The sequence below is a fragment of the Pelodiscus sinensis genome, chromosome 17, assembly GCF_052426305.1.
Source record: "Pelodiscus sinensis isolate ZL-2025 chromosome 17, ASM5242630v1, whole genome shotgun sequence".
Classification (NCBI taxonomy): domain Eukaryota; kingdom Metazoa; phylum Chordata; order Testudines; family Trionychidae; genus Pelodiscus; species Pelodiscus sinensis.
Window position 1 is genome coordinate 35,815,439 of NC_143068.1, and position 23,150 is coordinate 35,838,588.

The 23,150-nt window shown below is 61.0% G+C and overlaps 2 protein-coding genes across 2 annotated transcripts; one reads left to right on the forward strand and one right to left on the reverse strand.

The window, feature by feature from the left end:
- Positions 1 to 21: 21 nt before the first annotated feature.
- LOC102461217 (uncharacterized) lies at positions 22 to 8,650 on the reverse strand. The gene is made up of 5 exons (XM_006118401.5): positions 8,184 to 8,650; positions 6,411 to 6,553; positions 5,636 to 5,849; positions 1,487 to 1,671; positions 22 to 718 (listed from the first exon to the last, which is right to left on the reverse strand). The coding sequence occupies exons 1-5, from the start codon at positions 8,200 to 8,202 to the stop codon at positions 662 to 664; spliced, it is 618 nt and encodes a 205-aa protein (XP_006118463.3). The 5' UTR covers positions 8,203 to 8,650; the 3' UTR covers positions 22 to 661.
- A 3,283-nt stretch (positions 8,651 to 11,933) lies between these two features.
- On the forward strand, positions 11,934 to 22,720 carry DNTTIP1 (deoxynucleotidyltransferase terminal interacting protein 1). The gene is made up of 13 exons (XM_075900777.2): positions 11,934 to 12,087; positions 12,605 to 12,675; positions 13,554 to 13,650; positions 14,147 to 14,245; positions 17,901 to 17,969; positions 18,381 to 18,437; positions 18,670 to 18,731; positions 19,727 to 19,772; positions 20,672 to 20,730; positions 20,939 to 20,999; positions 21,456 to 21,527; positions 21,911 to 21,966; positions 22,250 to 22,720. The coding sequence occupies exons 1-13, from the start codon at positions 11,953 to 11,955 to the stop codon at positions 22,386 to 22,388; spliced, it is 1,023 nt and encodes a 340-aa protein (XP_075756892.2). The 5' UTR covers positions 11,934 to 11,952; the 3' UTR covers positions 22,389 to 22,720.
- The last annotated feature ends 430 nt before the right edge of the window (positions 22,721 to 23,150 follow it).

Sequence of the window (23,150 nt, forward strand, 5' to 3'; positions counted from 1 at the left end):
GCACATGCCGGCTCTCACATGTTCAGGAAAGCAGTTGTATTTTAAAACAATACACAGAACTGAGAAAAGCCCCTGCAGGCCACGTCCCACAGAGCAGATAGCTCCACTCTCATTCTCCAATCTTGCCCACTTCTCTGCAGGTCATGTTCACCCCGCCCCAAGGCAGCTGAGAGTCTTGGTCTGGCTGTACAGGATCTGCACATCACCCAAGACCTGAGCTTCAAGTTGGGTCCTTCAAGACAGAGGCAGCGTTTCCCAAAGGGATGTACTAAAAGTAGGCTTGTAGTTGTCTGAAGAGCTGGTGTTTCAGGCCAAACATCACCCATGTGCTGGGCTCTTTTCAAGCACAGACTAAGACAGCCTCTGCCCTGATCTTACAGTCTAACTGGAGCCCAGGAACTACACCCCACTGTATCGAACAAGGCAAAGGACATGGGGAGGGAGAGAGAAAAGGAGCAGTGCTGGGGGCCTGTGGCAGCAGAGAGCGGCTACGGGCCATGTAGTGCACCTGACGTCATTCCAAGCTTCTGGAATCATTCAAGCTCTGATCCTCCTTTCACTGCTCAAGGCTCAAGCTACAAATGCAGCTGCTCCTAGTTCCTGCACACAAGCTGCAAATTCTCGGTCGAAGCAAATCTCTCTCTTTCCATCATCTTCACACTTAGAGGCTCTCTCCCGCTTTGTTCCCTCTCTTTCCTTTCAGCATGACGACAATCACCTAAAGAGAATCATTAAAGCAGAGAGATCAGTAACTCCTGAGATTACGGCCTCAGCCTTAAAGGCTACACGCTCAGCTGGTTCCACTCACCCTCAGATTCTGGGTAAGAACGTATTTGCACAGGCAGAGCCAGACGCTGAAGCCTAATTCGCCCACTGGCAAAGGCAAGTCACCTTTGCATTTATGTTGTGGTTCCACGTCCAAGCAGCTCTTACCGTAGTTTGGCGTTTACAAGATGAAAGCCCCTTTTGGAAACCAGGGCCCTCCATGTGAGACTCGCCTCAGCCCGCCCAGAGCATTCCAGGCTGAGAGACACTTTGCTGCTGCAACCCCTGAGCTTTGGCTTCTGGATTAATGAGGACAAAGGTTATCCTGCAGCAGTGAATCCCCAACGCCCTCCCTACTTGTCCTCTCCATGCTGCCCGTCTGAGCCCCCCGGCTGTAGTGCAGCACCCAGGGGAGAAACACCTACCCCCACAGGACAGCCATTCTACCAACCCCTCCAGGAGGCACCATCTCTGGGCAGCCCGGGCGAGGGGGCTGAGCAGCTGCATCCCGTCTGCAAGTTGATTTCAAGTGCAGCATGTTTATGATGTTCTCAAATCCCACCAGCAAGCTGCTCCCTGGCCTCCTCTAGCCAAGCTAAGTGGAGACTCATTCCCATTCGGCTGGGAATCCCTTGCAGAGGGATGAGGTGAGAGTTCTCCTTCCCACCTTCACGCCCAGGGCAGCTGGCGCTGTAAAACACTCCAGGCTCCAAGGACTCACCGGAGTGAAGGCAAGGCTGAGCAGCCCTTTCCCCAGGTTGAGAGCCAACAGCCCCAGGGCAGTAGCAAGGACAGGAACCGGTTTCCCCCAGCAGCAGGTGGAATTAGGGCTCACGCTGCTTCCTTGCTCTGAAACCAGCAGCATAGTCCCCCTGGGTGATGAGATCGACCGGGCAGTTGAGCACTCTGGAAGACAAAAGGCCAGGCACAGGCGGCGTCAGACAGACTTCCTCCACCCCTCCCACAGACAGCGACACTTCCCGCTGGGGGGAGAGAGTTCCATGGAGCTGGACTCTCCATGGGACTGCCACACGCTAGAGACAAACCGCAACAAGTGTGGCAGCATCCCCACCTCTAATCACCACCAGGGAACCTGGTGGCTCGTTATTCGTGAGTCTATTAACAATTAAATGTCCCCTCCCCAAACTGAGCCTCCTTTTCCTTGAGGGAGATTTCAGGCTAAGGGGTATCTCCAAGCCGTACCCATTAGAGGGTCAGACCATGGCTTCCATTACGGGACATTCACTGGTGGAAATGGAGTTACTCCAGGTTTACACAAGTGTGACTCAAACCAGACTCTGACCCAGAGCATTTGGGGGTCAGACACGTAGAGAAAACATCCCTCCCGCCAATAGGAGGGTGGGTGAGAGAATGGTGAGACACAGCAGGAGGGCCTAGTGGTCAGCGTGCACAGGACACAAACACGCCGGCACAAGGAGACTGGACACCAGGCTCAGAAATGGCTGAAGTGTGAAAGCTGCAACTTGGCTGCCAATCGTTCTTATTCCCCCCAACCCTGAGCAGCAAGGGATGCAGGGAAATTGGTCGGAACTGGACATTATTCCAACTCCTCCCCTCTTCCTATGGCGATTCTGACCGCTCCTGCAGGCTCTCGCGGCAGGCTGGCGCAGCCTGGGGAGTCTGCCCCAGAGTGGATCTGTTCGCTCACAAGTGAAAAGCTCCCAGCTTGCCAGACCCCTTCGCAGAACACTACCCATGGGAAAGAGGCTGGAGTATGGGTGGGGTGCCAGCCTCCCCACTGTCCAGGATTAGTTCTCTAACCTCCGAACCAGTATGCGGCTCTTCCCGTGAAGCCTAGAAAGACAAGATCCCTGCCTCAAAGCGCTTGCAGTCAGACTCAGTGAGAGGCAGAGCAACTCAGCGTGGGAGGCTGCTGGGGAAATCTCTGTGGGAAGGCTCCTTGCAAGAAGCAGGTTTTAAGTACAGGTTTACCTCACTTCCCAGCTGTGGCTCAATTCTGGTGCCAGCACAGAGTGATCCACCTTCTTCTATTGCATTTCCAGTATCCACACCTTGCAGCTTCAGAGCTTTCATCCCAGACAGTCGGTTGTTTGTCCTGCCCGGCTGTTATCATCATTGCCGGACTGAAAACACCACTGAGTTAATTCCTCCAGCTAGTTGGTTGAGGCTCTGGGAGGCAGCAACTGCAGCAAATAAAAGCTCGCTCTGGACACAGGCAGCTCCTGGGCTGAAATGTCAAACTACCCCAGCAATGGCTCACACCATCGGGCTTCAACGTAATGAGACTCCACAGCCTGAAGCCACACTCCTGAGGCACGGTGCTAGATCTCAGAGCTAAACATGGCCTGGCCGGGTCACTACTTGGATGAGAAACCCCCAAGAGAACCCAGGAGCTGCAGGAAGTGGCAGGAGTAATGATACTTTTCCTTCTGGATCAGTTCAGAACCCAGGCTCCATCCTTGGAGGTCCCTATAGAATCGCAGAATCCAAGGGCGGGCAGAGCCCTCATGAGTCGAGTCCCGCCCCCTGCCCAATGTAGGACCAACCCAAACTCAATCATCCCAGCCAGGGCTTTGTCAAGCCAGGACTTAAAAACCTCTAGGGATGCAGATTCCAACCCCTCCTTAGGGAACCCAGCCCAGCGCTTCCCCACCTTCCTAGGGAAATTGTTTGTCCTAATATCCAACCTAGATCTCCCCCACTTGAGACCATTACTCCTTGTTCCGCCACCTGCCACCGACAACAGCCTTGGAACCTCCCTTCAGGAAGCTGAAGGCTCCTCTCAAATCCCCCCTCACTCTTCTCTTCTGCAGACTAAATAAGCCCAGATCCCTCAGCCCCCTCTCCTAGGTCATATGCTCCAGCCCCCTCATCATTCTGGTTGCCCGCCGCTGGCCCCTCTCCAACGTGTCCACATCCTTTCTATAATGGAGGCCCAGAACTGGACGCAAAACTCTACATGTGGCCTTACCAGTGCCGAATATAGGGGGATAACTTCTCTAGATCTGCTGGCAATGCTTCTCCTAGTACAACCTAATGTGCCATTGGCCTTCTTGGCTACAAGGGTGCCATGTTGACTCTTATTCAGCTTCTGATCCACTGTAATCCCCAGGTCCTTTACTGCTGAAGTGCTGCTTAGCCAGTCGGTCCCCAGCCTGTACCAATGTTTGGGATTCTTCTGTCTCAAGTGCAGGACTCTACACTTGTCCTTGTTGAACCTCATCAGATTTCTTTTGGCCCAATCCTCCAATTTGCCTAGGTCACTCTGGACCCTATCCCTGCCCTCCAGTGTATCTACCTCTCCTCCTAGCTTAGTGTCATCCACAAACTTGCTGAGGGTGCAATCCATTCCGTCATCCAAGTCATTAATAAAGATGTTTAACAAAACCGGCCCTAGAACTGTTCCTTGGGGCACTCCTCTTGAAAATGACGGCCAACCAGATGTCGAGCCGTTGATTGCTTACCTGTTGGGCCTGATAATCTAGCCAGCTTTCTGTCCGCCTTACAGTCCATTTATCCAATCCATACTTCCTTCACTTGTGGGAGACCGTATCAAAAGCTTTGCTCAAGTCAAGGTCTATCACATTCACTGACTTCCCCATGTCCACAGAGCCAGTTACCTTGTCAGAGAAGCTAATCAGGTTGGTCAGGCACGACTTGCCCTTGGTGAATCCATGCTGACTGTTCCTGATCACTTTCCCCTCTTCCATGTGCTTCAAAATGGATTCCTTGAGGATCCCCTCCATGATTTTTCTGGGGACTGAGGTAAGGCTGATGGGTTTATAGTTCCCTGGATTTTCCTTCTTCCCTGGACCCTTTTCTTAAGAGAAGGGGTGTTTGCCTTGGCTTCTTGGCCAAATTCCAAAGCAGGGAATTCCATCCTGACTCCCTGGATTCCCACCTGGATTTTCAAATGAATCAGGTATTTGTTGTGCTGCGTCACTGGTGACTAGAAAGTGGTATGGAGATTTCTGATGCAAGCTTGGCTGCATGTGTCTTCTGGGGAAATGACATCTTGGAACCCAAATCCAACTCCTTCCGCCTGCCCCAGGGCACTTTCACAAGTTAGTCATGCAACAAACAAAGACACGGGGCCAAATTCAGCCCTGAGCAGATGTGACTCACTGATTTCCATGACGTGGCACTCACTTACACCAGGGCTGCACTTGGCCGCTCGGGGGACAGTCCCACAAAGGAGTCCAAGGGCCCTTCCCTGGGAGGGCACAATCCTGCAGTGCCAGGAGCCAGTCACAGGCTTGCCGCCTGCACCCTTTTCCCACTTGTGCACATGGGAACAGTCTGGAACCTCTGTGAATGCTTTTTGTGCGTTAGAAGCTCTAGAATTCAAACAACCGTTTCCTTACGGAGTGCTGAATCTAGCAGCACCTTGATCTCACTAGCACAGGGCGAGACTGTTCCCTGGTTCTGCATAGCTATGCAGGAGAGCAAGGCCTCCCACCTGTGGGGGACCTTCAGGGGACCAGGTTCAGGGACAGAGTAGAGGCAGCATCCAGGAGCAAGTGGGCAGAGTTCTGGAGCCTGGTCAGGCATGAGGGAGCAACAAGCTGCATGCTCAAGTGGTATCACAGCTCAAATCCCTCCTCCCCCGCCCAACTGCAAGAGGGGGAGCAGAAGAGGACTGAAGAGTCCCCGAATCACAGGACCTTGCTGGAGAGCACAGCTCTGTACTGCTGAGGTGAAAGGCTGTCCAGCCCTGGGAACTACAATGAACCTCCTTTCTGCCCCTGCACCTTGTGATCAATCCGAGTCTCACTCATTTGCGTGGCCCATTGCCTTTGGCTGGGGGAGGGCACAACGTCTTTTGTCTAAACCCTTTTGTATCCCCGTGAAGTCTGACTGTGATCCAAACACTGCGCTGCCGCCTCACCTGCTACCTGCAGGATGATGTCTGCCTGCTGATTGAAATGCCCAACTCTGGCCCACAGGGAACAGCGGTAGGCGCCAGAGTCCTCCGGCTGGACCTCAGGAATGACCAAGGATTGCTGCTCATCCATCAGGAACTCCCGCTGGGTCCCTGAATACAGGCGGGTGCTATTCTCATGTCTCCGGATCAGCCCCATTTCATGACTCTCGTTGGCTACCTGCAATGCCCCAACAGAAGCCCTGTGAGCACGTCAACAGCGATCAGCGACAAGCTGTGGACTATGCTGCCACCGATCCCAAACATCTGACTTCTACTTGTGCAAACATTGGCATGAGCAGCCGTGGCATTAATGTGGGTGACCCCGTTTTATGCACACCAATGCCCCGTTTGCATGTATAAATTAGGTACTGAGTCCCCTGCTAGCAAAGCTCAATGTTTCTTTCATGGGAAACAGGTGCAGCCCAATTGGCGACAACCCGCTAAAATGGTCTCAAACCTGGAAGCTGGACATGAAGAGGCAGACTTTCCTGTTGCTGAAGGGAGAGTCCATAGCAGCTGTCTGGAGAAACCACCACTTCCTCCAGGAGCCAGGAGTAAGACAGAAAGCAGCACTGTCACACCCCTCTGGGTCTGTGCCTGCCCACCCCACAAGTCATGGCACGTGAAATAAGGTAGGGAGGACAGGACCCCTGGTTTGCTGGCCACGAGAAGCTCATAATGAAATTTGCTGCTGCTCAGAAAGGTTGCAACTTTCCAGGACGGTTAATAAAACAGTTACCTTGTACCAGCCAATGGCCCAGTAGTTGTGCATCCCTCCAGCAGCAGTGGGACATGGTAGGAGTGCAGTTTCCCCACACTGGGCTCTTACAGACCCAGCTGCCACAGCTGTTCTTTGCAGGAGAAGCCACAGGCAACAAAGAGCTAGAAAGGAGAGAATCAGGGTTCTGAGTAGTCTACTGCCGTCCCGTCCCCGTCCCCCCCCCCCATCGGTATTCTCAAGAGAGACTTAAATCCAGGTATCAGAGGGGTAGCAGTGTTAGTCTGAATCTGCAAAAGCGGCGAGGAGTCCTGTGGCGCCTTATAGACTAACTGAAGTGTAGGAGCAGAAGCTTTCGTGGGCAAAGACCCACTTCGTCAGATGTCTATAAGGTGCCACAGGACTCCTCGCTGCTTATATCCAGGAAAAGCCACTGATAAATCCGCTTCTGAATTCCTTATAACAGGAGCTGTTTCCACTGGGGCTGGAACCGAGGTCACCTTGGGAGGATTTCTTGTTAGTTCTATGCCAGCCTACTTATATACCTCCTGCACTTACTGGTGCTCAAAGGGTCCAGTACACCTTCTCCAGCTCTGTGAGACACCTTGTCCCTGAGTCCTTTTGCTGAGCTTTCAGAGGAGCTGCAGAAAAGTGACTGCTGTTTCTCTGAGATGCCATGAGTTTATTTGAAAGAAACGTCAGGCAATTAAAGCACAGAGACTGTGACCTGCTCCACATCACACAGGAAGTCTGTGGCTGAGCAAGGAATTGCATTGTGCGTCTTGTTTACATGGAGACTGAGTCTATGCTTTGAGCTAGAAGTGTAAATTCCCCAGTTCATGGAGCCAGCCCTAGGCTAGCTCAAAGTGAGTTAGTGTACTTAAACAAGAGTGTAGCCAGAGCGGAACACACGGTGAGTGGAGCTAGCTACTCAGAATATGCACCGTGTGTCCTGGAGGGATCTCACTCAGGGCCGCCAGCCCTTCCTGCCAGTCACGCAGCTTCAGCAACACTCTATTTTTAGTATGCAAGCTCCATCAGAGCAAGCATAGGTATGTTTCCTTGAGTTGAGAACTATCACTGCAGCTCCAAATGTAGATGCACCTGAGCAAATGGCAGGCCAGGGTGCAAATCTACAGCACAGCCTGTCAGGCACTAACAGGCCACACAGACCTCGCACTAAGCGTTTCATAGTGTAGAGCCCTGAATACATCACAAACGTTAATGTATTCATCTTACAACCTCCCTGGAGCTAGAAAAATATTATCCCCATTTTCCAGTTGGGGATACCGAGCCTAGGTGAGATTAAGCAACTTGCCCGAGGTCTCAAATTGAGTCTGTTGAACAGCCAGGAACAGAACTTAAATCTTCTTAACCACAAAATCATCTTGAGTCTTTCTTTCAGAGACACTTGGGGCAGAGGCTGTGTCTCCCCATGTCTGTAGCGTATTATTGGCACCGACAGGATGCAAAAAGAGTCATAACAGAGGACACTATTAGAGGAGAGGCGAAGACTTCATTTGGTTTTAAGAATAAATTTCACTCCCTTCCAAGTTACAGCTACGCAGACAAGTAATAACATTCTCCTGGAACATAAAAATAAGCAACTGAATTCACGTCCTCACAGGGAATTCTATTTCACATTGTACTGATCAGATGCACTGTCAGTCTCTCCCCTTGCTGGGCCACACAGCCTGTTGGGAGCTCACTCTACACCCTCTTGGCATGGTGCTGCCAAAGACGAGAGAAAGAAAGCGCAGGCAGGTGAATAAACGTCTAATGAGGAGGACTCACCCAAGCACAGGATCTGCATGGTCTGGGCAGCTTGCAGTCGCAGGAGTACCTGTGCCCCCTAAACTTCCTGTCGAGTAAATGGAAACAAGTGGGCTTGGCTTTGCAGAAAACGAAAGCGAGCGCTTCATCAAACCCCGCTCCCCAACATGACGCACTAGCTGGGACCCTGACTGCGGCACCGCCTGAGCACAGGGACAGGCCCAAGGTCATCAGACTGCCAGAAGGAACGGACTGGACTGGAGCGTGTGTCACCCTAGGGCAGTGGGGGGTTGCCGGGCTGGGGGGGCGGCCGTGCCCGGGCCACGTGCCGGGTGGCGGGGCCGCCCACGCGCCATGGTCCAGGAGCCAGCACCGCACACGCCGTGGGCAGGGCCGCCCACACCATTCCACGGGGACACAAACACCCACGGGCGCCACGCTGGGGACCACGGCCTAGGGCCCAGAGCCCTGCCAGGGCAGCCTCCCTCCTCCCACGCTGGGGCAGCCATTGCCCCCCCCCGCGGCTCTGCCCCTTGGGGCCTGAGACAAGACGCAGGCGCGGAGCGGGGGGGGAAGGGCCGGGCCCCCCCAGGCAGGGCCCCCCCCCCACGGCAGCTGGCGCCGGGCCGGGCCCCCCCAGGCAGGGCCCCCCCCCCACGGCGGCTGAGGCCGGGCCGGGCCCCCCCAGGCAGGGCCCCCCCCCCACGGCGGCTGAGGCCGGGCCCCCCCAGGCAGGGCCCCCCCCACAGCGGCTGAGGCCGGGCCGGGACCCCCCAGGCAGTGCCCCCCCCCCACGGCGGCTGAGGCCGGGCCCCCCAGGCAGGGCCCCCCCCACAGCGGCTGAGGCCAGGCCGGGCCCCCCAGGCAGTGCCCCCCCCCACGGCGGCTGAGGCCGGGCCCCCCAGGCAGGGCCCCCCCCACAGCGGCTGAGGCCAGGCCGGGCCCCCCAGGCAGTGCCCCCCCCCCCACGGCGGCTGAGGCCGGGCCGGGCCCCCCCAGGCAGGGCCCCCCCCCCACGGCGGCTGAGGCCGGGCCCCCCAGGCAGAGCCCCCCCCACAGCGGCTGAGGCCAGGCCGGGCCCCCCAGGCAGGGCCCCCCCCCCACGGCGGCTGAGGCCGGGCCCCCCAGGCAGGGCCCCCCCCACAGCGGCTGAGGCCAGGCCGGGCCCCCCAGGCAGTGCCCCCCCCCCCACGGCGGCTGAGGCCGGGCCGGGCCCCCCCAGGCAGGGCCCCCCCCCCACGGCGGCTGAGGCCGGGCCCCCCAGGCAGGGCCCCCCCCACAGCGGCTGAGGCCGGGCCGGGCCCCCCAGGCAGGGCCCCCCCCACAGCGGCTGAGGCCAGGCCGGGCCCCCCAGGCAGTGCCCCCCCCCCCACGGCGGCTGAGGCCGGGCCGGGCCCCCCCAGGCAGGGCCCCCCCCACGGCGGCTGAGGCCGGGCCCCCCCAGGCAGGGCCCCCCCCACAGCAGCTGAGGCCAGGCCGGGCCCCCCAGGCAGTGCCCCCCCCCCACGGCGGCTGAGGCCGGGCCGGGCCCCCCCAGGCAGGGCCCCCCCCACGGCGGCTGAGGCCGGGCCCCCCAGGCAGAGCCCCCCACAGCGGCTGAGGCCAGGCCGGGCCCCCCAGGCAGGGCCCCCCCCACGGCGGCTGAGGCCGGGCCCCCCAGGCAGGGCCCCCCCCACAGCGGCTGAGGCCAGGCCGGGCCCCCCAGGCAGTGCCCCCCCCCCCACGGCGGCTGAGGCCGGGCCGGGCCCCCCCAGGCAGGGCCCCCCCCACAGCGGCTGAGGCCGGGCCGGGCCCCCCCAGGCAGGGCCCCCCCCACAGCGGCTGAGGCCGGGCCGGGCCCCCCAGGCAGGGCCCCCCCCACAGCGGCTGAGGCCAGGCCGGGCCCCCCAGGCAGTGCCCCCCCCCCCACGGCGGCTGAGGCCGGGCCGGGCCCCCCCAGGCAGGGCCCCCCCCCCACGGCGGCTGAGGCCGGGCCCCCCAGGCAGGGCCCCCCCCACAGCGGCTGAGGCCAGGCCGGGCCCCCCAGGCAGTGCCCCCCCCCCCACAGCGGCTGAGGCCGGGCCGGGCCCCCCCAGGCAGGGCCCCCCCCACAGCGGCTGAGGCCGGGCCGGGACCCCCCAGGCAGTGCCCCCCCCCCACGGCGGCTGAGGCCGGGCCCCCCCAGGCAGGGCCCCCCCCACAGCGGCTGAGGCCAGGCCGGGCCCCCCAGGCAGTGCCCCCCCCCACGGCGGCTGAGGCCGGGCCCCCCAGGCAGGGCCCCCCCCACAGCGGCTGAGGCCAGGCCGGGCCCCCCAGGCAGTGCCCCCCCCCCACGGCGGCTGAGGCCGGGCCGGGCCCCCCCAGGCAGGGCCCCCCCCCCACGGCGGCTGAGGCCGGGCCCCCCAGGCAGAGCCCCCCACAGCGGCTGAGGCCAGGCCGGGCCCCCCAGGCAGGGCCCCCCCCCCACGGCGGCTGAGGCCGGGCCCCCCAGGCAGGGCCCCCCCCACAGCGGCTGAGGCCAGGCCGGGCCCCCCAGGCAGTGCCCCCCCCACCACGGCGGCTGAGGCCGGGCCGGGCCCCCCCAGGCAGGGCCCCCCCCCCACGGCGGCTGAGGCCGGGCCCCCCCAGGCAGGGCCCCCCCCACAGCGGCTGAGGCCGGGCCGGGCCCCCCAGGCAGGGCCCCCCCCACAGTGGCTGAGGCCAGGCCGGGCCCCCCAGGCAGTGCCCCCCCCCCCACGGCGGCTGAGGCCGGGCCGGGCCCCCCCAGGCAGGGCCCCCCCCACGGCGGCTGAGGCCGGGCCCCCCCAGGCAGGGCCCCCCCCACAGCGGCTGAGGCCAGGCCGGGCCCCCCAGGCAGTGCCCCCCCCCCCACAGCGGCTGAGGCCGGGCCGGGCCCCCCAGGCAGGGCCCCCCCCACAGCGGCTGAGGCCAGGCCGGGCCCCCCAGGCAGTGCCCCCCCCCCACGGCGGCTGAGGCCAGGCCCCCCCAGGCAGGGCCCCCCCCACAGCGGCTGAGGCCGGGCCGGGCCCCCCAGGCAGGGCCCCCCCCACCACAGCGGCTGAGGCCAGGCCGGGCCCCCCAGGCAGGGCCCCCCCCCCACGGCGGCTGAGGCCGGGCCGGGCCCCCCCAGGCAGGGCCCCCCCCCCACAGCGGCTGAGGCCGGGCCGGGCCCCCCAGGCAGGGCCCCCCCCACGGCGGCTGAGGCCAGGCCCCCAGGCAGGGCCCCCCCCACAGCGGCTGAGGCCGGGCCGGGCCCCCCCCCCCACGGCGGCTGAGTCCGGGCCGGGCCCCCCAGGCAGGGCCCCCCCCACGGTGGCTGAGGCCGGGCCGGGCCCCCCCAGGCAGGGCCCCCCCCCCCCACAGCGGCTGAGGCCAGGCCGGGCCCCCCAGGCAGGGCCCCCCCCACGGTGGCTGAGGCCGGGCCGGGCCCCCCCAGGCAGGGCCCCCCCCACGGCGGCTGAGGCCGGGCCCCCCAGGCAGGGCCCCCCCCACGGCGGCTGAGGCCGGGCCCCCCCAGGCCGGGCCCCCCCCACGGCGGCTGAGGCCGGGCCGGGCCCTCGTGAAGGGTCTGGGGCCACGGGGCGGCCCGGGGCTCAGGCAGCCGCAGGGGCACGTGGGAGCGCGCGGCCCCCGGGGGCGGGCCAGCGGGGTGTGGCTCGGGGGGGGGGGGGGCACGTCGCGGCGGCAGCGCGCGGCTCCGGCCCGGCGCGTGCCCGCCGGGAGGAGCCCGCCCCGCCCCTCGCAGAACAAGATGGCGGCCGGTTGCCATAGTAGCCGTCGCGCTTCCTCCTGGAGCGGCGTCGCAGGCGTGATGACGTCAGGCCCGTTCGGCTGCTTCCGGGTGCGGCGGGCCGGGGGCGCTGCGGGAGCCGCGATGGGGGCGGCCCGGGACCCGGAGCAGCAGGCGCCGGGGGAAGGGGGCCTCGAGGAGGGGGATGGGCAGCCGGTGAGCGCGGGCGGAGGGGCCGCCTGGCGAGCCCAGGGGGAGGCGGGGGGGGTTGCCTGGCGAGCCCCCCCCCCAAGGGGAGGCGGGGGGGGTTGCCTGGCGAGCCCCCCCCCAAGGGGAGGCGGGGGGGTTGCCTGGCGAGCCCCCCCCCAAGGGGAGGCGGGGGGGTTGCCTGGCGAGCCCCCCCCAAGGGGAGGCGGGGGGGTTGCCTGGCGAGCCCCCCCCAAGAGGAGGCGGGGGGGGTTGCCTGGCGAGCCCCCCCCCAAGGGGAGGCGGGGGGGGTTGCCTTGCGAGCCCCCCCAAGGGGAGGCGGGGGGGGGTTGCCTGGCGAGCCCCCCCGGGGGAGGCGGGGGGGGGGGTTGCCTGGCGAGCCCCCCGGGGGAGGGGGGGGGGGGGTTGCCTGGCGAGCCCCCCGGGGGAGGGGGGGGGGTTGCCTGGCGAGCCCCCCCCCCCGGGGGAGGCGGGGGGGGGGTTGCCTGGCGAGCCCTGCGAGCTCACCCTGCCTCTCCTCCCGCAGAGCCCCTGGAACATCATGATCAAGCACCGGCAGGTGCAGCGGCGCGGGCGACGCTCCCAGATGGCCACGAGGTAACAGCTGCCCTGGCCGCGCTCCCAGCAGCACAAGTCTCCTCTGACACCCGCTGTGTGATCCCAGCGGGCAAGGCTCCTGCCAGGGCCATGCCGGGGCCAGAGAAAGGCTCCGTGTGAAGTCTGGTCCTGCCTCTGCCACCCGCTCCCTGGGCCAGCCACAATGTGGGGCGCTCGATCTGTACAGTGGGGCTCGCTACCCACGGAACTGATATTCTTTGGGGCTGGAAATGCTCCCTAGCTGCTAAGGGGTTGAGGCCACACTGTGAGATATCCGGCGTTCTAGGGGCCGTGGCAGGTTGTTTGATCCTGGTGAAGTGGGGGATTCATCAGAATGCTCATACTGGGCCAAGCCAAAGATCTGTCTGCCCAAGTGTCCTGGCTTTCAGCTTGTGGCCAGTGCCAGATGTATCCGAGGCAGTGAACAGAACAGGCCAATGTATCGAGTGATCCATCCCTGTCATCCAGGCCCAGCTTCTGGCAGTTACGAGGGTTAGGATCATCTCGGCTAATAGCCAGAGATCGGCCTGTGCTCTGGGAACCGATCTCGTTCTTTGTTGAACCCAGTTGTGTGTTTACATCACTTGCGTGCAAACCACACTCCTCTCGGGCTGACACTTGGAGCCAGAGGCACTTTGTGTTCTCCTCTGCTGGGAGACTTAGAGTTGGAATCAGTGGGTAATTCCGCTGCTGGCTTTGGAGTGGAAATCAGCTTGCAGCCTGTGTTGTGTCCTTTGCAGACGCCTGTAAACTCTGGCGGACACTCACGTGGGTGAGAGCATTCGGGAGAGCACTGCCGCGTGGGGCTTTGGGGACTGTCTGGGTGGTGTGCTAGGTGTGGCAGGAAAGCCAGGTGGAGTCATTTCTCTCTCATTCAGCTTTACAGACCCTGCTGTCTCCATGGATTTGCTGCGAGCTGTTCTGCAGCCTAGTATTAATGAGGAGATCCAGACTGTCTTCAATAAATACATGAAGGTAAAGCTCACAGGAAGAGGGAAATTTCTTGGACGGACATCATCCTTCCCCTGCCTCTAGCCTGTGCTGGAAGGTGCTGCCACTGTGAAAGCCCTGCCCCATAGGCCAAGTCACATACACAACCCAACCCTGTGAACTGAATAAGAGGTGCAGGTGAAGGCTGCTCTGCCTAACCCTGAAAGGGTCCCACTCCAGGACTCCTGGTCTGAAATCCACAGAACTGTAAAAGTGAGTTCTGCTGGAGGGCACTGAGGGACCAGAGAGAATGGAGTCTTCTCCCAAAGGATACGGAGCTTCCGAATGGGACTACGTCCTGTGTTCTCAGTGCTGACCCTGATGGTATTAGGTTGTGGCATGAGCAGAGGTGGACCCTGGAATTGCCAGACCCTGCTTTTGTCTGTGCAGAGAACAGCCTTGTCCCAAGGAGGCAGCCTTCTGTGGAAAGAGCTGAGAGCAGCCAGCGTCATGCTAACTCTCTCCTTGGGCCCCTTCCCAGTTTTTCCAGAAGGCAGCAGGTAACGTGAGAGAGAACGTCGGGGAGGACGTGGATCCAGAGCAGCTCATCCAGGAAACGTGTCGGAGCTGCCTAGAACAGGTAGGCATGTGCCAGCGCCACACACCTGCTGCCACCGCCCTCTGGGACCAGCCTTGCAAGGAAATACCTGCTGCATGGTCTCCTGGGGGTGCAGAGCATTACAGGCTGGCTTCCCAGGACCTCACAGTGCAAAGAGTCCCTGGAAACAGGCTTTTGGATTCAGGTCAGTGATACGCGGGCTGCCACTCCCTAACATGCCCCAGCGGCTCGGGGCAGCCGTGGTATTAAAATGCGTGTGGTTTCGTTGTTAGTCGGGATGTTTCTACAGTGTCAGTAACCGACTGGCATTGGTCGGTCACTTTGCTGTGTGACTTGTGCAGTGAGTTCACGCTGCTGCAGCTCTCGGGTAATTTGGCTCCTGAAGCATGGACATCTGAGAGCTGCCGGCCTGGGGAGAGGTGGTTGTATGGCTCAGTCAGCAGCGGGTCTGACGGGAGGCACTACGTGCTCCTCTCCCACTGAGCTGATGTGGGCTGCAAGCGTGGCACGGCTGAGGGGCCGGGGCATAGAGCCAGCACAGAGCTGCTTGTCTCCTACTCCTTTGCTATGCAAAGCCAAGCAACAAGGAATTCCAGGGGTGGTTCTAGGCCGCAGCAGCGGTGGGAGATGCAGTCACAGCTGTAACCCAGACAGCCATACACCTTCAGTGCCTGGCCGGAGGGTGGCACCTTCCCTCTCACGTCCTACCCTTGGTGCTGTTCTCCAGGCCTGGCACCAGTTTCAGACTATTGCAATGAGCCCTGTGTGGGGTGTCTGTTAGAGCTGGCCGGAGGCTGGCACTGGTACAGAATGCAGCCACTTGCTTCCTGAGCGGGGCACGTCTCCGGGAGCATGTGACCCATGCTGCCCTGTTGGTCTCTATGTGAACGCTAAGGTGCTAGGTATTACCTCCGCAGCAGTAAGTAGCCTCGGACCAGTGTTCCCTCTAAGGTTATCCATCCGTGAGTGGAGTGAGTTTCGTTATGTGCACCAATATTGAGGTCATATGTGCCGCCGCAGCACCTGCCGGTTACTAGCAAATAGATAGATCTCTCTAAAATTAATACTGCAAAATGTTCAGTAGCCATTTGGTATCTTACATGTATCTTTTCCTTTGAGGCATAAAATAAAATTGTCCATTTTCTTGATAGAGCAAACAAAATATTTTGATTAGTATTGTCGAAGCAAACGCCTCACTCAGTTTACGCGGCTAAACAGACAGTTTTATTGGCCAATAAAAGCAAAGTGAGCCAAACGTGGTCCCAGCAAAGCTGGGTCCAGTAAGGCTGCTTAATACAATCAATCCTAGTATTTTATACCCTTAACCAAACAAGTCTGACGTCAGGGCAAGAAATCAAAGAACTTCAAAGAGGAATTATTATCAGCATAGAAAGAAACAGGTTAAAAGGGAGTTCGAGCTTCAGCTCAAAATAGTTCATTAACACATTCCAACAGCGCATCCCTCTGGTCTCTCCCCACCTCGGTGAAGGCCAGTTCACTCCCTCGTGCAGACACAAGAAACTGAAATGGCTTTTTGTTATACAGAATGGCTTCTAGCTAAATATGAAATAGCTTCTACAGTATTGATACATGCAATGAAATAGTTGTTACCAGTGCTTTTTTTTTTTTGTTAAAAATACATTTTTTGTGTGTGTGTGTGTGTGTGTGTGTGTGTGTGTGTGTGTGTGTGTGTGTGTGTGTGTGTGTGTGTGTGTGTGTGTGTGTGTGTGTGTGTGTGTGTGTATATATATATATATATATACACGTATGTGTGCCGGTAATAGGGTTACCAATGGTTTTGTCAAGCAAATAACCATGGCGAACGGCTTGGTTTGGGCGAACGGCCAAAATGCGGTCGCGGCTCCTTTAATTGCTGGACATCCCTAGTGGGCTTCCTTCCGGTGTGGCGCGAGTGCTCCCAAAAAGGTGCGTGCTGTCACAAAAAAAGCACTGGTTGTTACACTTTATGCTTGAAATTAAAGATGGTTACGTAATGGGCTCATTTCCAAGGACTTTTGTGCACATATTGCTCCCTTATTATCTAGGAAACAGGGTTTTTAATATTTCAGTGGTTTACACGTCACAAGTCTGGCGTAACTCAGCTCTGTGGAAAGAGGAATGAAATCCTTCCTCGGGTTTTATTCGTTAAGTTTTATTTCTGCACCTGAGCAGTGTCTGAATCGCATGGGTGGACAACGAGCTTCACTGTAGCAGCAGGTTAGCACGGAGTCGAGTTGTTCTCAGATGCGGATTGCTCTCTTAGGGGCCTTCCTGCCTTGCACTCTGAACAGGAGCCAAGCAGCTGGAGTTACCTGGGGGAAAGGGAAGGGGGCAGAGGAGCCTTTTTTTAAAGCAGCCCAACAAAACACGCGGCAGAGGGCAGGGGACATAGAGCTGCCTGAGCGGCTGCCCGGGCTTTTTGTAAAGCAGCTTCCTCTGTTCCCCCCCCGACCTGTTCCCACTTCCAGCTCCGGTGCCAGCAGTGCTCATGGGTGCAGGGCTGCAGGAACACTGCTGAAGGGCTCTGCTAACGAGGTGGGCGGGTCTTAAATACTTAGGTGCAGCCTACAGGGCACTGTGGCTGTGACTGGCCTTGTCTTGGGGATCAACATGTCTCCCTCAGCCTCTGTGGGGGGGCGCTCCGCCGGATTCCCTTAGGTACAGAGCACAGAGGGCGGCTGGCAGGGCACGGTCTGAGAGCCTGGGACTCTGGAACTTGCTCTTGGGTTGTGAGCCTGGAGGCCCAGGCCCAGTCCTCTGGAGGGGCGGGGGTTCTGCTTCCCTGACTGAGGGCGTGGTGGGGAGGTGGCTGCCTGCCTCTTGGCCGGATGATTAATGCTGCTCAGGCCGGGCTGTGATGCTAATTACCAGTTGGGGCGCCTGCGTTCTGGGGGAGGCGTCTCTGTTCTCTCAGTACCTGGCTCTTAATTGGATTTCCCAATGCCAGGAAGCGAGGCGCTGTAAGCTCCCAGGAGAGCAGCCAGAGCGTCCCGAGACCTGGAGAGCGCTTCCTCCTTGCTGCATCCCAGCGGGGCTGCCGCTCCCTGCACTGAAGCACAGCTTCATCTCTGCGGGGGTGGGGTGGACTGAGGGGCTGCAGCGCGGGCTTGTTTCTATCATCAGGCCCTCCTTGGGACCCCGCCCGGCAGCGTGGGCCTGTACGGACTAGGGCCTGGGCCTGGCGTACCATCTCCTTGGAGGAGGCTCCGGGTCTGGCTGGGAAGGATAAGGGGACTGGTGTGGCGGGAAGGAGTCTGACTGGGCACCACGCGTTTTGATTGAGACGAGGATTCTCCGAGGCAGTGTGGTGCCCACGAGTGGACGTCAGACCAACGCGCAGCACTAAGCAGGCTCCTCCTCAAGGGCTGTGCTTTTCGGGGCATCCCACAGGGATTGGTTCCTGGCCCCACATGTTTAACGTTTATACCCACGACCCGAAAGGCAGCCTGAAATCCCACTGGTCGAGTTTGCGGGTGGCGCACGGATCGAGGGGCGGCACGAAGGGAAAGGCCTGAGCCATCTGGAGCAAGCAAGCACTGTGCGTGTGGCCTGGCTCAGCAGAAATGTGTGCGCCGCCCCAGAGATGAGGTCATGGGAATCAAAGCAGCTGGGAATGCCGCGTCCGGCCGCCTCCTTGCAGCAGCTGCTGGAGGACGATTCCTTTCCCTCTCCGCAGGCGAAGCTGCTGTTCTCGGATGGCAAGAAGGTGATCCCCAGACTGAGCCATGAGCAGTCAGTGCCAAAGGTAGGGATGCGGGCTGGGCCACGGGGCTGGGCTTCTCACCCCCTTTCTCTAGCAGGGGCTTGGCAGGAGCTAGGAGAGCCCCAGAGCAGGACTGGGTTCTTATCTGCTAGAGACCAGTGGGGCGGGCAGGCATCTCCTAGCCAGTCTGTCCTTCGTCACGCCCCTGGGTAAGTGGGTTCCTAGTCTCTATAAGGAAATGGCCTGGGGAGAGCAGGGGGCTTGGCCGGAGCAGGGAGGCACCCAGGTCTGGCCTCCCTACGGCAGATGGGACCCGAGCGCCCGTCTCCTGGATCAGGGTGGGCTGCTGTCCCTCTCGAGCGCCGGGCGCTTCTCGGTGCCCGGGAAGAGTGGCCGGGGCGCTCCTGGGATGGAGAGGGGCCGCGTTCATCCTGTTGCTCGTTGCTTTGCCAGCGTGCCCGGCAGGCGGAAGAGGAAGTGAGTCGGCGAGGAAGCCCTGTTCCCAAAAAGGTAAGGAGGCCACCCCGGCACTGCCCCGTGGGGAAGCCTGGCCCTTGTTCCTTGCGCAGGCCTCACGGTGGCTCCCTCCTGGGTGCTGGGAAGGGGCAGCCCCCAGGGCGACCTGTGGCCATCACCCTGCTCAGCAGTGCTGGCTCCTTCGGCCCAGGCCCAGCTCTCCTAGCTGCTCCAGCTCCTCGGGGCCTGCTGAGAGAGGCGTTAACGGGGGACTTCTCTCCTGCAGAGGAAGGGGCGGCCTCCAGGGCAGAGCCTGCAGAACGATCGTGGAGCTTCGGGTGTGGCTGCGTAAGTGAGAGCCCGAGAACAGAGGCCCGGGGCTGGCTGAGAACAGGGCGGGCAGCCCCGCTCTCCTGGTGCCTCTGGCGAATGGGTGGCCAAGTGGGGGAGACGCTCTCGGAGAACAGAGGCCCGGGGCTGGCTGAGAACGGGGCGGGCAGCCCCGCTCTCCTGGTGCCTCTGGCGAATGGGTGGCCAAGTGGGGGAGACACTCTCGGCTGAGGGTGACTTGTCCTCCCTGAGTTCAAGCCCTCCCGGGAGGCAGCTCCGCGCAGGGGGAGGGTCGTGGCTGAGGTGCACTCGTGCATGTTGGCAAGCGGGAGGCTCAGGCGAGGGAAGGGAAGACGCGTTGGCGGGAGCCTGGCCACGAAGGGGTTCCAGTGGCAGCTCAGACACGCCAGTGAGGAGCCTGTGGATGGGGGCCGTGGCCCCGCTCCCTGTCCAGAAGGCAGAATCCCAGCACACGTGCTGGAGACAGGAGAAGCTGTAGAGAGAAACTCCAGAAGTGGAGGGGACGAAGCTCGGCGAGACAGTGGGGCCCGCGTAGGACTTGGGCCGGTGGCACTGGCAGATTTGCAGCCACAAGGGATGTGGAGGAAAACTCCTGGTGGGGGTGGCACTCGGCAAGGTGTCTGGCTCGGCTCAGACTCCTCCTGGCCCACACGTGCAGTTCTGGGGGCAAGGCCATCGCAGCTTTTCCTCCGGAAGGCCGGGCTTGGAGGGGCTGACGTCCGCGTGGCTGTGTTGGCAGGGTTAGGCTGCAGGCAGAGCGCGGGGGCTGTGAGTCTCATGGGGCGATGGAGACGCCAGCCTCAGAGAAGTGGGCAGGCGTGACCGGCCTCTCTGGGGAGAGCAGGATCGCGTTAGGCTGTAGGCAGCCTAGCTTAGTAAAATCGAAGGCTGGCAGCTCCCGCCCCACAGAGTCTGAGCCAGGGTTGATTCAAACTCCAGCCTCTCAGCACAAGCCCCTGGGAATTCGGTGCTATTGGGTTTTTCTCCAACAGATGGAAGCTCAAGTCCTGTGAGCCAGTGCGGCGGGAGGGGCCGAAGGTACGGTGTGCAGCCGGCAGGCTTGGCCCTGGGCTTGGCTCAGCAGAGCTCTGTGGAGCCCCGCTTCTCCCTTTGCCTCTGCTGTGATCGTCCTGCCACCCACAGGGCCAGAGGCCAAAACCGCCTGAGGAGCTGCACAAAGATCTCGCCAGGCGAAGTGATTGGGCCCCAATGGCAGATGACATTGGCAAAGTAGGCATAGCAAGGGTGGGGAGCCATGTAGCTACAGCTGCTCAGGAGAGATCCTGGAGCCTCCGGACAGTTCTCTGGGAACATCCTCGCAGTGCGCAGCAGCGAGCAAACGAGCACATAGAATGTGAGGAGTCCTTCAAAAACGATAGAGAATAAGACGGAGAATATCTTATTGCCTCTGTATAAAACCAGGGGCCGCCCACATCTGGAATCCTGCGTCCAGACGTGGTCACCTCATCTCAGAGAAGATCTCTTGGCACTGGAAAAGGGCAACAAAGTGACAAGGGGTTTGCCACGGGTCCCGTATGGAGAGAGATTCAAAAGACTGGGGCTTAGGAGACTAAGGGGGGCTAGGATAGAGGTCATCGCCCATAGGGGGAGTGTGGGGCTGGGCAGAGGCCTTTGTTTGCTGTGCCCATGCCCACAGCCTGCGAGCAGTCCCCAGTGCAGCATCTGGCCCCCTCCTGACTGAGCTGTCCCAGGGCAGCGCGTTCTGCTGGGAGGGCCAGAGAACCGCCCAGCCTGGTCGATAGGTAGAGCTGTATTTTCCCTCCATGGAACCCTTGAGCCTGCAGCTAGTCAGACCCCCCTACCCCCTGAACCAGTGGGGCCCCTGCTGGAGTTTCCTCCAGAAATCTCAGGCTCCCAGAGCAGGTGCAGGATCTGTTGGGTTTCTAATCTCTGCCCCTTTCCCAATGGCACTGTAGTGGGATCCATCCCGACTGACTGAGTCCACGACCTTTGTGCTGGGATCCCGAGCAAACAAGTAAGGAGGCTTCGGCGGGGGGCGGGCTCTGTGCCCCGTGGGTCTGGGCGCGGGGGGCTGCTCCCTCCCGAGTCACATCTCTCTGTGCCGGAGCAGAGCAGGCGGGACACGGCTCTGGGGGGGAGGAAGCCTCCGTATCCCCCAGCTGAGCTGCCCTGCTGCACAGGCCTAACCCTACCCCCCCCCCCCCCCCATGTTCCTGTTTCAGGGCTCTTGGGATGGGCGGGACCAGAGGGCGACTCTACATCAAGCACCCCCACCTCTTTAAGGTCAGTAATGGCAGCGCACCACTTCCTCCTTTGGGGTTTGCTCGGGGGGAGGGGGGAGCTGTTGCTCGGGACATGCTGCGGTGGGGGAGGGGGACTGCTCCGGACGTGCTCGGGGTGGGGGAGGTGTGTGTTTGCGCTCGTACGTTCTGCCCTCCCCGCGTTGCTGGCTGCCCCCTGGGGCAGGGACTCCAGCTCGTTGTGGGTGGTAGCTCACACCAGAGCTGGCATCACACAGCAGCAGTCTGGTGTATTTGCCTGGCACGGGAGGCTTTGCTTTGAGGCGTAAGCAAGAGGGGGCCAAGTCCTTGTTCGTAGGCAGCTCTCTTCCTGGGAGGCATGGGGTTACCCAGGTTTCCCCAAAGGCCTGGCCCTGGCCCTGTGTCTCTCGCGGGCGTTGGCCCGTGGTGGGGGCTACGGAGGGCACTGTGGGGCTCTGACCTGGCTGCTCTGTTGCAGTATGCGGCCGATCCACAGGACAAGCATTGGCTGGCAGAACAGCAGCACATGCGGGCCACGGGGGGCAAGATGGTGAGTGTGGCCCGACCTGGGTGGGGACGGGGAGAGAATCGGAAGCCAGCTCAGAATCGAAGGGTACAAATCAGCAGAAGCCAGGGATTCCAGGGTCCCCAGTGAGCTGACGGGCGCGTCCCAGCGCCATCTGTGAGGCTGCTCTCTGTGCCTCATCTCCTGGGGCTCCAGCCCGGGCAGGCGTCCGTTGTGCCGTGGTGGCTGTGCGAGCGAATGCGGAGAGCCCACTTCCCCTGGAGTGGCGGGAGCAGTGCTGCTCACAGCAGGCCCAGTCTCTTAAGAGGTGTGGGGGGCGGGTGCTATGTAGAGAGCTGGTGCCAACAGATCTGTCTGAGTAGCCCAGTGGAACGGCTCCAACCATCTCTCGTTTGCCCTTGCTGCAGGCTTACCTCCTCCTAGAGGAGGATATTCAGGACCTGGCTGCCAGTGACGATTACAGGTGAGGCGAGGAGCCAAGACTTAGTGGTGCTGACCCCTTGCCCTCTTTTCTTACCAAACCAACAGCTGGGGAGCGGAGGGGAGGGGGGCCAGGCAGCCAAGCGACCCTGCCGAGGACTGTGCTCTGCCCGCTGGCCTTGTGCCCACACTCGCCACTGGGATGCGGCATCATGGGCACACACAGGCTGCTGATCTCTCCTGAACGTTGGGGTTCTCCCAGGGCGTGGGGCTGAACTGTCTGTCCCTCCCCCCACGGTCACTCCTGTCTCCCGCTTGCTCGCCAGGGACTCTGTTGACTTGAAGCTGGAGGAACTAAAACCTTTTATCCCGCCTGCATGGATGACTGAAAAGATGCAGAAGTACATGGAGACGCTTCGCCGGGAAGGGGACCCGCAGCCTCCAGAGGGAACTCATGAAACATAAGAAGCCTCGCCCTCCCTCCCACACGGTGTCACGGCATGGACTGGCGCAGGAGCGTCCTCATTTTCCTGTGTTTCACAAGGCAGAGGGGCTGTGGTTTCAGTGGCCTGGGTCCCAGCAAGCTGCCCCCAGGGGAAAGCAGGGTAGCAGCTGTAATTGAACCTCCTGGGAGCTGTTGGGGCCAGTCCCCTAATTGGTGGTGGCTGGCACAGAAAGCAGAGTCACTGGCGGTTTCCTGCTTCTCATCAGAGCTGAGCTTTCGCTTGTGTGAACTTCCTGTTTTGGATCCTCTCCCTGTACAAACTGATTTGTAATAAATACACCTGCTGTGTCTATGCAAAGGCATTTACTGGGGGGGGTCGCTGTCCTGGAAAAAGGGTGTATGGACCTGTTGCTTACATGGAGCTAATGAGGAAGTGAAACCCCCCCCCACACACACTTCTGGGAGCTGGGCAAGAGGCCACAGGAGCTGCTCCTGCCTCCTTGGGGCAAAGTTTCTGTAGTAGAATTCCAGGACTGCCCTATTCCAGCCGGGCTGCTGCCCTCCCTCAGCGTGAAAGCGCCGCCTGCTTCCTGCTTGGTCCAAGCTGGCTGCCTGGGCTGGAGCTGGGATTTCAAACCGCCTGCGGCCGGCGCATCCTGCCTGACCTAGTTCCTGGGGGGGGGGGGAACAAGGGGTCAGCGCCCCTGGGGGGGGGACAAGGGGTCAGCGCCCCGACGCTCCGGGGGGGGGACAAGGGGTCAGCGCCCCGGCTCCGGGGGGGG